General features: G+C 32.9%; 1 protein-coding gene across 1 annotated transcript in view; it reads left to right on the forward strand.

Moving 5' to 3' along the window:
- The window catches only part of PTPN4 (protein tyrosine phosphatase, non-receptor type 4 (megakaryocyte)), a 169,541-nt gene that overhangs the window by 118,904 nt on the left and 36,890 nt on the right, over positions 1-13,747 (forward strand). The window contains exons 12-13 of the mRNA XM_012644655.1: positions 6,526-6,594; positions 11,846-11,971. Coding sequence (XP_012500109.1) covers positions 6,526-6,594; positions 11,846-11,971 — 195 coding nt within the window. The remainder of the gene's footprint in view (positions 1-6,525; positions 6,595-11,845; positions 11,972-13,747) is intronic.

A 13,747-nucleotide genomic window follows, 5' to 3' on the forward strand; every position in this document is an offset into this window, starting at 1 on the left:
AAACAGAAGGGAATTTCTTGTGTTAATAAAAGCAAGTTCAAGAACAATCTGATAAAAAAACAAAGATTTGTGGGGACGAGAGCGACACCTGCCATTCAGGCTGTTATTACCCTTGAGGAAAGATTGTCCTAATATTAGCAGATTTTACATGTTTTCAACAGAATTGAGATTATGGCCTATTAAGTGGAATCTGTATATTTTTAAAAGTTGAATAAAATATCATTTTAACAACTTTATTGAAATACAGTTGACATAATTAACTACCATATTCAAAGTTTAAAATTTGATATATATACACACAAATACTATATGTAATCTCCATTTCGCTCTTTATATGTGTGTGTGTGTGTGTGTGTGTGTGTGTGTGTGTGTGTGTGTATATATATACACACACACATCCATGAGTCCATCTCCACAATCAAGATAGTAAGCATATCCATTATCCCCAAAAGCTCCCTTGTGCTCCTCTATAACCCCTTTCTCCTACCCTTCATTCTTAGGCAACTACTGGTCTGCTTTCTGTCTCTATAGATTGGTTTGCATTTTCTAAGATTTTATATATATTGAAGCATATGTGAAGCATTCTTGTTAGACTGACCACTTTTACTCATAGTAATTTCTTCAGGATTCATCCATGTTGTTGCCTATATTGATAGTTTGTTTCTTTTTATTGTAGAGTATTATACCATTGTAAAGATATACCATAATTTGTTTATCCATTCACCTGATGATATCAAGTGGGTTGTTTCACCACTTGGATTGTTTCTAGGTTTGGGCTATTACAGATAAAGCTGCCATGAACATGTGTATGGAAGTCTTTGTGTGCATGCATGCTTTAGTTTTTCTTGGGTAAATATCTAGGAGTAGAAAGGCCAAATCATATGATAGATGTATGTTTAACATTGTAAGAAACTGCTAAACATTTTTTCAAAGCAACTGTACTATTTATGTACTCATCAGCAGTGTATGAGAGTTCCACCTCCACTACATCCTCATCAATGCTTACTATTATCTTTTCATTACTTACCAGTGTCTTCTGAAGAGCACAAGTTTTGAATTTTGATGAAGCTTAATTTTCCAATTTATTCTATTCTATAAGGATCTTTCTTTTGTTGTCATATCCAAGAAATCTTTGCCAAACCCAAGGTCAGAAAGATTTATTCCTCTGTTTTCTTCTAAGAGTTTTATAGTTTCAGCTCTTACATTTAGGTCCATGGTCCATCATTTCTTTCTATGTGTATCCAGTTGTTCCTTTGTACCGTTGTCGAAAAGAAGGTATCCATATTTGGTCCTATTTCTGGGCTTTATAATATAAAGTTCAGTAGTGTTAGTCCTCCAGCTTTGCTTTTCTTTTTTAAAGTTGTTTTGGATATTGTAGGTCTTTTGAATTTCCATACAAATTTTAAAATTAGCTTATTAGCCAGGCACAGTGGTACATGCCTATAGTCTTGGCTGCTTGGGAGGCTGAGGCAGGAGGATTGCTTGAGCCTAGGAGTTGGAGGTTGTAGTGTGCCACAGTTGTGCCTGTGAATAACCACTGTACTCTAGCCTGAACAACATAGTAAGACTCCATCTCTTACAAAAAGAATAATTAGCTTATTAGTTCTTGCAAAAAAGCCTTCTAGGATTTCAACTGGGATTGTGTTGAATCTATACACCAATTTTGGAGAATTGACATCTCAAAAATATTTACTCTTCCACTCGTGAAACATGGTATATCTTTTTCTTTACTTAAATCTTTTATTTCTCTCAGCACTATTTGTAGTTTTTAGTGTGCAGGTCTTTTGCATTGAATTTATCCTTAAGTATTTTATATTTTTATTGTTTTATAGATGGCCAGATTATTCATTGCCATTAGATAGAAATGCAATCGGTTTTTAAAATATTGATCTGATTTTGTTTCCTGAAGCCTTCCTAAACTTACTTATTCTAGGAGCTTTGTTTTTGTAGCTTCCAACAGATTTTCTACCTAGATGATAAAAAGAGTTGCAGTTCTTGCTTTCTAATCTGATGGTTTTTATTTTTTTCTTTCCTTAGTACTCCAGCTACAACCTCCAGTACAGCATTGAATAGTGTTGAATGCAGGTGGTAGGAGAAGACAACTATGTCTTGTTCCTCATATTAGGGGAAAACATGAAGTCTTTCTCTACTAAGTATGATGATGGTTATAGGCTTTTTGTAGATGCTCTATTTCATGCATGTTGAGGAAGTTCCTTTTATTTCTCATTTGCTGGAAGTTTTTACGTATTGGTATCCCTAATTTGAAAATTCAAAATCCAAAATGATCCAATTAGCATTTCCTTTGAGCGTCATGTCAACACTCAAAAAGTTTCAGATTTTGGATTTTGGGATTAGGCATACTTAACTTGTATTAGGATTGGATATTGGTTTTTGTCCAGTGCTTTCGCTGCAGCTGTTGAGATGATACAGTTTTCTTTTTAGTTTGTTAATATGATAAATTACATTAAGTTTCAAATGTTAAGCCAACTCTCTATTTCTGGGATAAATCCCACTTGGCCATGATATCCTTTTTATATATTGTTTGATTAATTTCGCTAAAATTTTGTTCAGAATTTTTGCATCCATGCTCATAAAGGATACTGCTCTGTGGTTTTCTTTTTCTTACGATATCATTGTTAGACTTTGGTGTCAGGGTAAGATTGGCTTCATTGAATGAATTGGGAAATTTCAATTCTTTGGAAAAGCTTACAATAGTATTGGTATCCTTTCCTTTTTAAATGTTTGATAGAATTTACCAATTAATCTGTCTGGGGCAGGAGTTTTATTTATAGGAAGGTTTTGAACAACACATTGAAATTCTTTAATAGATAAGGCAATTCAGGTTTTTCTTTCTTTCTGAGCAAGCTTTGGTAGTTTGTGTCTTTCCATAAGCTTTATCTATTTCATCTAGGTTGTTGAATTTATTGGCATAAGGTTTATAATATTCTCCATTATCTTTTTTTTTTTTTTAAAGCTGTCACCCTGGCTAGAGTGCAGTGGCGTCATCATAGCTCAGTGCAACCTCAAACTCCTGGGTTCAAGCAATCGTCCTGCCTTGGCCTCCTGAGTAGCTGGGACTACAGGTGTGCGCCACTACACCCAGCTAATTTTTCTGTTTTTTGTAGAGACGAGGTCATGCTCCTGCTCAGGCTGGTCTAGAACTCCTGGCCTCAAGCAATCCTCCCACCTTGGTTTCACAAAGTGCTGGGATTACAGGTGTGAGCCACTGCGCCCAACCCAAAAAGCATTTATTTAATAGTAAAATTAAACCAACCAGAAGATAGATCAGAATAACTCAAGAAGAATTCTGATAAAAGCGCTAAGAATGAAAATTAAATCTTTTAAATATAGATGTAGTCCTTGACAGGTATAAGAGTTGTGACTATAGAATTAAAATGATATAAACTTTGACAAAATGTAATAAATATCACTATATTAATATCATATATGTTATAATATAACTTAAAAAAGAGGAAGCAAGGGACTAGTGGAAGTATTTGAATCCCTATTAACAAAATATGAAACATGTAGCGTTAAACAGTAATACACCAACTTCTTAAGCTTTTCCTAGTCAAAAACTTCAAAATCATCCATGATGCAAAAACAAAGGTTTTCCTTTGTCTTTTTTTTTTTTTTTAATGAATAGCAATCTTTTAGTTCAAGGGAAATCAGTTTAATATTTTTTTCATTAAAAGTGGCATATATTCCATAATCACATTTCAATAAAATTATGTCTATTATTTCTAGCCTTTTCTATGTGTATATAAATGGAGTTTCAGGATGATTTTTACCTGCTTATCGTGATGATAAATTTCTTGCGGGTAGGACTGTGGCTAAAAAATTTTTTTTGGTTTTTTTGTTCTTTTTGTTATGCTTTTTTATATTTCTTGAATTACTTTTAAGTGTGTGTGTGGTTTTTTTTTTAACAATTGGCACTTATTGCTCAAAAGATAAGTATGTCACTGTCAGAATTGAGTGTCCTGAGACTGGTACAATTTTTCATTTTGTTCTAATAACAATACTGAACCCCTAAAGACTATATTGTGGACAATATGAAATATAAACCTTTCTGCCATTTTCTTAAATTGCTCCCTCTTCATTATGAAATTCAACTTGTTAATTTAGCCTTTTTAGTAATAGAGTCCCATCTGAATCTTCTTCACTAGGAAATTAGTGTATCACTCACAGAGTTCAGGGAAACAGAAAACTCCTTTGATATTTCAAACAGAAACTATTTAATTGAGAGAATGGGTTACACAGGTGTTGGAAAGGCTGGTAAAGCAAAAGGAGAAGAAAAGGGTTATGAAGAATCAAACAGGAAGAAAGGGTAATGTCTAGCAATCAGAGACTTGGTTCACTTCCGGGCCGGAGTCCACAAACTTAGACCAGTTACTATACTATTAGAGCCACTGTCAATAGTCAGTTCTGTATCTGCCAGAGAAATGCTGCTTTAATCAGCGATGGAACCATCCACAAGATGTTTCTCACTGTGCCCTATACCCACGACTATTAAAGCAGCTACCAGCATCTACCAGTTTCCTGCTCTGCCTTTCTCCACTTTGTGATCTTCCACCGGTGCCTTTTAAATGCAGAACCTAACAGAATGCTAACTGGCAAAGGAAACTAAAAAATGGAATTTGTGAACTTGCGCCCCTGCAAAACATAGCAGAATACCGAAGGAGAGGATTGGGGCCTTTGACAGCTCAGTTCACATTAAATTGTATGTATGTATATAAAACAATATATATTTATAATTTTAAAAGTTAAGTGTTATGTTTGTAGTCCTTAAGTGTAAAAACATATCCAAAGCATTTTTTAGTCATCAAAATGATTTATAGTCTTGAGGTAAGAACGGGAGCATGACAGATGTTTAGCTGGACACAGTCCTGTTCCTAATAGATATGTACTGCTTATTATGAGGGAAAAAAATAAACCTTTTTTCCCTCATAATAAACAGTGGGTTGGGAATATTGGAACTATTGTCACACTTAAAATGTTGAAATATTATTTTGACAGACAAATGGAAATAGGAATATCAGAGAAATATATTACTTTCTCCACCAACCTCCTCATATACACACCCTTATCTCTGTTCCAGAATATCTGCGGCATTAAAATCATTATTCTAATGTAAGAATACAAAACAGTGGTGAACCTTAATTTGTTACCTGCTTCTTAGAGAAAGTATGTTTTCTTAGGAAACTTTAACCATTTAAAAAATCATGGTACTATTTCTCATTTTTCCATTAAAAACCTCACGAGTATGTCATTTCAGTTGACATTTATTGATACTTATCCATGGAAGATGGTCTTAAAATTGCTTAACTATGGAAACCTATATTTGGCTATTTCTGTATACACTGGATATCTACATTTGTAAATGGTTATATTTGATATACCAGAAATGTGTGTTCATTCAACACTTTAAGGCCAAGTGTGGTGGCTCACATCTGTAATCCTAGCACTCTGGGAGGTCGAGGCGGGAGGATTGCTTGAGGGCAGGAGTTCAAAACCAGCCTGACCAAGAGTGAGACCCAGGCTCTACTAGAAATAGAAAAAATTAGCTGGCCAACTAAAAATAGAAACAAAAAATTAACCTGTAATCCCAGCTACTTGGGAGGCTGAGGCAGGAGGATCACTTGAGCCCGGGAGTTTGAGGTTGCTGTGAGCCAGGCTGAGGCCACAGCACTCTAGCCTGGGGAACAGAGAGACTGTGTCTCAAAACAAAAGCAAATAAACAAAAAAAACAAGTAATGGGATGCCTGGAGTAACAAATTTTCTGAGAACCAGGCTTTTATTAATATTAACAAAGGTAGTGTGAACATATTCGTGTAGCACAGAGGAGGATCCATTCCCTGCATAAATAGTGTGCTTGCTAGACAAATCACCTTCAAGACAGACCCCTAGTGCCCAGCCCCCACCACACGTCCACCTTAGTTCCTTTCCTGTATACAAAAATCTGGAGTTGTCCTGTGTCGGGATGTGGAAGGAGTTGAGGTACTCACAGATACGAAGATCAGAGTCTTCATGTCTGTGATCATTAGCAGTAGGCAAGGAACAAAAGATCAAAGAAAGAACAGTTCTCCTAGAATTCCCATGTCTCAGCCTCTTCATTAAGGAGACTAACTAAATCCCAGACCTGTAGGGGGAGTTTGGGGTTGGCAGGGCTTGTTTGAGCTGGGTCATGACAACCTATTTCTAATTCTAGAGAGTGCCTTTCCAGGACATAACAGGGAAGGAATTCCTCTCATGCGAAATTATTTCTCTCATATTCATTCTTGCATTAACAAGTATGGGAAAATGTAGTGTCTGTGGAACACATCTTTGTTCATTAATAGGAGACTGTAAGCTCGCTTCATCCAGGTAGAACTGGAATGTAGTCCACTCTTCTTACTCTCTGTTTCCTTTTCTCTGCTAGAAATGTCCTGTCTCTTATGAAATTGTAATATAATCATGTTGTATGTTGTCATTTTATCTTGTAGTTCTCTTTAAGATTTTATTGTTGTGCATATTTATGTATTTCAGTGGGAGAACAGAAGTCCAGTCAGTTCAGTATGGCAAAGAAAAGGCTAATAAAGACAGAGTATTTGCAAGGTAAGCCAGTTCTGTTTCATTGTCTGAATAAAGAATAAAGATTATTAAAACTGTCTAAATATGATTACAGAATTAACACATGATCCTTTAAATAAATTATATTGATGGAATGATAAACTAGTTTGTCTAGTTTATTGATTCATTTTTATATGAGCATTAATCATGTGCCAAGAATAATATTAATAGCTCTGAATAGGCTGAATCAAGTGTTATTAATATATTTTGTTGGAAGGTTGCTCTCCTTTTTTTAAAAGTTTTGAGAAATATAGTGACTTATTTCATATATTATCAAGTCCATTTCCATATTCATGTAAAGCGTATTGTTAACAGTCAGTTAAGTTGCTTTATATTTGCTTACCATTTATTGTCTTTAGTTTTTTAGGGTCTGTTATAGCCAGTTTGCTTTTTACCAAGTTATAATTTATGTTTTACAAAGTCGTTTTATGAGCAAGAATAGAGAATGGGTTAGTAAGTAAAGACTGGGTACCCAGAGACCACTTAGAAGGTAACTGCAGTAATCCAAGTGAAAATAATAAAGATGTGAAGCAGAACATTGGTGGTGGAATGGAGAATAGGGAACAAATTTGAGGAACATTTTGTGGGTAGAACTAACAGAAATTGATGACTGTGAGAGACAGGAGTTTGTTTTCAGTGAAAATGACTTAAAGAGGATAAGTCTTTAAAGAGTTAAGTGCTTGGCATCTACTACTATTGGAGGTTTGTGTTTTAATAAAGAGAACTAGAGAATTTTGCTTTTGATTTTACTTTGTTTAAATTTTGCTCTTAATCTTTTTTCTAAAAGACCTTCTTTGGTGGCGCATGCCTGTAGTCCCAGCTACTCGGGAGGCTGAGGCAGGAGGATGGCTTGAGCCCAGGAGTTTGAAGTTGCTGTGAGCTAGGATGATGCCATGGCACTCTAGCCCGGGCAACACAGTGAGACTCTGTCTCAAAAAAAAAAAAAAAAACCTTCCAGTTTTGTGTTTCTGGAGTAAAACAAGTTTTGTGGTTTTGGTTTTTTCTTCTTTCCATTAGAAATGGAAATTACAAGAAAAATTTTCATCTCACGATAACTAAAAATATTTTTGGTATTTACTATTCAAGATTTTTCCATGCATGTACTTACAGATATATGTATATGTATATTTGTTTCAAAATTATTTCATACTTTATGTTATTTGCTTTTATCACTTAACATATCATGTACATTTTCTGGTGTTGAAAAATGTCATTTATAATGGCAGTAAATCTTTAAACAGTAAAATCCTTTTATCATAAACTGTAGATTAAACTTCAGGATTTCTCCCTCCAGAGTAGGAGTCGTTGCTAAGACTGTCTGAGACTATCACAGTAATACGTCCTGAATGCTTATAAAAATAAATAATAAATAATATGATGAACTTTTCGGAGTAAGGACATTTGGAACAAAAAATTATTGAAACATATTTTTTGTGTATTTGAATAATAAAATTTACTTGCATTTTTTTTTTCTTCATTGTGGGGTTGGTACCTTCATCCTAATTTGGACCCAACATGAAAACAGTTGATGAAAATGCGTCGATGTGGGAAAGATTTCAGCTTGTCAGGACTATAGCACTGTACTGTGATAAGTTTACTTAAATTTGAATGATGTAATTTATTTCAGCATTTGTTCAAAAATGTTTGAAATCAATTTATTCTTGCTTTTAGATTTATGAAGGAAATACTGTTTTTTTCTCTATTACATATAAATCTTGGTGCCATATTAGTGGCTTGGTTATTTTAGGTAAGGAAAAAAAGAACACAGCGATGTCTACCCTAATACATACGGCTATGAAATTATTAAAAATCCTCTCTTTTACAGTCTTAGATACCATTTTTTTCAACTTAGAGTATACTAAAGACCTGTACAAAGGTGTAATGTTAATATGAAATTATTTTCTTTGCAGTTCCTCTTGAGAAAGAAATAATTTACTTCCTGTAAACTTCATTGTTTTAATTTAATGTTTTTGTTCTAGTGCTTAGTGCTCTTATTTCTAACACTCATTTTCATACTTGATAAAATCAAAATATTTTTCTGATCCTTAATGTTATAACAGTACCATAACAATATACTTACACCTTTTTTATTCCTTTTCTAACAATAAGCTTAACTGTTTTCCTTGCTCGATAGCTATAAAAAATGTAGAATATGTGATTTAATTACTAGTTTTATGTAATATGTCCTATTATGAGTATTGAATCACAGGTTAATATAACCTTCTATATTAAGGTTAAAATCACATGCAAATGACTTCTTTATAACTGTTTTAATAGTACTAGACTGTTTTAATGATCTCTCCTTCTCCAAAAGACAAATCTTTTCTGGGATTGTTTATCTAATATATCAGAATCTTACTGTAATGTCCTGATACATGTCTACCAAAATTCTCTAATGGTTTTAGCAGTAATTAGATTATTTTGTTAAAGTACTAGAGAATTCTGGAATTATTGTCTTTCTTAGAATTTTATTTGGCAGTGTAAATAGAAAAGGTTTTTCCTTAAACTTCTCATATAAGATGGTTTTTAGCAATAATTCAATAAATTATTTTTTTCTTTTTCTGATATATCAACTCTGAGTTGCTTTCACACTTTTTCAGTTGTCATGTAATAATATCTAAGAAGAGAGAAAAACAATGTTCTCATACAACAGAAAAATAAGGTGCCATGGTCAGAAAATAAATTTACCACATTGCAAACACAGTGATGCAGTGTGGTATTTTTTTCTCTGAAATTTCCACACTCAACAGGAAACATAGACAGCAAACTTAAGTGGGTGGGTCCCTGAGGTTAAAACTGTTAATGAAATAAAATACCTGAAATTTAGTTTTAAATTCAAAGCGTTTTCAACCATCTTTAATCCATTAACAGCAGTAAAGTGTTCTGATGATGCTTTAGACCAGGTAAGTGTGCTGGGATTTTTCTTCCTTTAAATGACGTTTCCCCTTTCTTAGAAAATGAAAGTAGTTGATCTCCTGACTATAGTTAGTGAACAGCTTACATTTAGTAATATAATATATGAAGAAAGATTAGTTTATTAACATTAAGAATTAGCATTAATAGAAGATCTATAATGGTATATGTTAATAACCTTTATTTTAAATCATGAGATACAGTATACTTTATTTTCATTTTGTTGTGACTGACATGAAAATTTGCACTGCAACATTTAGGGGTTGGAATTTCTTTTAGAAAATACCTATTAGTTTTTAAATTAAGGAGATGTCATTAGGCCAGACTAAAAAAGTTTTGGCTATGAATTCCTGAAATGATAGGATACTTGTATGTTTTGGATTCACAAGTAACTTAAAATTTTTCTTGTTTAGTAAAATTAATAGGTAAAACATTACACTGAAAATTTAGATACTCATACATCGTAAAATTAAGGAGTTAGGGAGAGCCCTAAGGATTATATTGTACTAGTAAATTTATATGTTTAGTTATAGAAACTTAAGAGATTTGTCTAATGGGAAGCCAGAACTAGGACTTAGGGTTCTATTCATCATCATTTTAATGCTTCCTGCTGCATACATAACAGTTTTTCAAATACTCCTTGGTCGATGTTACCATAGTTTTTGGTCAAGTCTGAAGTCTTTCTTTTTACGTGTTCAACATATTGGATAGGAAATTGTAAGCTGATAGTGCAACTGCAAACTTAATGACATTAGAATTTTGGTACATAATGATCTCATGAAGTTTCAAGGTAATTGGATGACAGTATTACATTTGCTTTGTGCCTTGCTTGGTAATTGTTCTTTTTACCCAACAATAATGCATACATAGTAGTACATGATGAGAAGAAAAAATAATGGCTAACTTTAAGGAAAAAAATCCCAATAAGCTAAAAAAGTAAATAAATACAGTACTACGTACAATTCTTTATTATTATTATTTTTGGAAAATCTGAAAGTAAATCCAAATTCACGTAATGAAGACCTATGAATCCTGTGAACTGTAACCAAAAATAGTCTTGATTTTTTATTTTACACAAATAGGGGCTTCTACTCAGATTTTTATGATCTGGTTTATATAGTAGGATAACAGGATCTGATTTTTTTTAATTGTGCTATAATGGAAAATAACATAATTTTTATGTGCTTCAGTGAATGTATTACTGAAATATAAAACAATGTACAAGCTTAATTCATTCATTAGCCTCCATATTGGCTCTGTGTTTCAAAAAGCTAGACATTTAAATTGATGACATGTATTTTCAATTAATTTCAGCCAATATCTTAATTTGCATATAAAAAGATATTAGTTGTTAATGTTAAATGCCTGAGATGATGGATACTCCAGTTACCCTGATTTGATTGATTCACATTATATGCTTGTATCAAAACATCACGTGTCCTATAAAGATGTACAACTATTAAATACCCATAATAATTAAAAATAAAAAATAGTAAAAGAAGATTCTTTAAGGAAAGGGAAAAAAAGATGTTAGTTGTTAACATTCCTAAAATTCTAAGGGCTTATGATCTCTGCATAAATCAATGTCTTTTGATCTGAATAAATCAATATCAAGATCTTTTTCTTAAAAGATCACTTAGTTCTCTCATCTTTATCACTGTGAATAACTGACAATAGTTAGATAACTGACTATAGTTAGGTAATGAAACATATCCTCCTACTTCTTACTACAAGACAGAATAATTAACCTTCCAAAATGCTTTTGTAAAAAGAAAAGAATAAAAAAAACTGCACTGGTCCACTATACATTAAAAAAAAATTATAAATAAAATGTAATATGCCTAATTATATTTTTGTTCTGTCCTCATTGAGGCAGAGGATAAGGACTTAGGTTTAAAGGTCTTCAAGAGATAATGTACTAGGTATTATTTAATACATCCCAAGATAAGCTAGAGTTCCAGATACTCTGTAATAGAAATAGGTAATATCTATAGTATTGTTAACATCTGAGAAAACATTTGGTAGAAACTACTCCTTTGTTATTTTCCTTCCTCTTTCTTTTCCTTTTTTTTTCTTTCTCTCTTCTTTCCTATTCTCTATGCTACTCTTCCTAGCCTGTCTTTTTTTCCTTCTTCACATAAAGCAAATGTAGTTTCGTAGGAAATTATTTGGTAAAATAGCTTCTAAATACATTAATTCTTATAAGTAAACTTTTTATATTGACTCATAGAATATGATCTATTAAAACAAACTGTAGGATTTGATTCATAGTTCAGGGTATAAAAATAAAACTTTTTACTTATTATTTAAATTATTTCTGCAGATCCCCAAGTAAGCCCTTGGCACGGAAATTAATGGATTGGGAAGTAGTCAGCAGAAATTCAGTATCTGATGACAGGTTAGAAACACAAAGCCTTCCATCACGGTCTCCACCTGGAACTCCTAATCAGTAAGTACAGACCAACATTAGGTGTGAATTTTGCTAATTTCTAAATTATTGGCTGTATATTTCCATTGTCTGAAGATCAAAATATGTAGAGATTTAAGTCTTTTGGTCAAATAAGATTTTTGTTGCTCCAGAGCATTATTTTTTCTTCACTTGCTGCTCATTACAGAAGTGGCATGGAAGGCCTTGGGAAATTAGGGAGTAGGGCATTGAACAAGGACCTTCACTTTCCTCAACAGCTGAGTTTCACAGTTAGGGTCCCTAGCCAATAAATGAAGATCTATTAGTAGACTTAAAATCTCATATATGGGTGCTGTTGACACAATCGTTTTTCTGTGTGGATTCCCAACAGAATTTCTAGGGGAGCATATATTGTTTGAAAATGCTTTCCAAGTGATTGTGATTCTCTTATTATAAACCCCTGCCTTAACCACAGCTCTAGCATTTTCTATGGCCTAGAAAAGAGAATTTCCAACACCAGTCCCCATAAGCTTAGCTATTGCTGTGCTACGAAACACTGTGTGATTCAGCACATATAGTGTTATGTAATTCAATCTAGTATTTCTCACAAAAGGTGTATGTTTTGGTGTAGATAATAACAAGATAATAAACTTATACCAGCCAGAGATGTTTATTATCTTAATTTCATAATAACAAATATGTTGTATATAATACTGGATATGTATGTAATTAAGAGAATGGTAAACAATTGTGTGTCAACTTATTATATTTTGGTAACCCAAAAGGTTTATTTATAAAGTACTTAAATTTTGGTATGAAATAGAATCTTTCCTTTAGAAATATTTTGTGCACGTTAATGTTTAATAAAAATGCACTAAATTCTAAAAGCTATGGCATTGATACATGTTGTCAGCTGAAGAATGAATTTCTGTCATATTGGAAGTAAAATATTTACATAAACAGTTTGGTTGACAGAACGTTATACTTAGATGTTAAATTAGTGCTAGAAAAAGTGGACCGAATAATTTCTGTCTTGCTCATTGCAGATTATTAAATCATTTTTCCTTACAAAGAGTACATATATTCAAAGGCTCATCAGCTTGTGTGAAGAAAATTCAGATGTTTTTCTGCTCCTTTTTCCAGCCAGCCATTTCTCCATTTGTACCAGCATCACTAAACAATTATAGCAAGTTATTGAAGACACAAGAAATTTAAACCAGATGATTCAAGTAATTAATTAGCAGTAGCTCTGATTAAGTTTTCTGGTTAATGAAACAATTTTAGGTATGATCTAAAAAAGATTTTTTTTTAATTCTGAAGAGTCATTATAGGGTTGTGGTTAAGAGGATGGAACCTGAAGTCCTTGTACATTTGAACTTTGGGCAAGTTAATTAATCTCTGTCTCTTTTTCCTCATTTATAAAACTATATTTATGATAACATCATCTTTCTTTAAGTATTGTTACAAGGATTAAATGAAATGCGTAGAACAATGCTTGGCACATAAATGCTCAAATATTAGCTATTGTAATTAATAATTGTAGTGACAATAATAATGTATGTGACTGTCATTTATGAGGATGGAAATATGCTATTTAGTGTCTATTCTTAGGAGTTAAAAGTCCCATAAATATTTGAAACCAGCCTGAGCAAGAGCCAGACCCTGTCTCTACTAAAATTAGAAAGAAATTAATTGGACAACTAAAAATATATAGAAAAACGTTAGCCGGGCATGATGGCGCATGCCTGTAGTCCCAGCTACTCGGGAGGCTGAGGCAGGAGGATCGCTTGAGCCCAGGAATTTGAGGTTGCTGTGAGC

This window comes from Propithecus coquereli, unplaced genomic scaffold (genome assembly GCF_000956105.1).
Source record: "Propithecus coquereli isolate 6110/MARCELLA unplaced genomic scaffold, Pcoq_1.0 Scaffold217, whole genome shotgun sequence".
NCBI classification, from domain to species: Eukaryota; Metazoa; Chordata; class Mammalia; order Primates; family Indriidae; genus Propithecus; species Propithecus coquereli.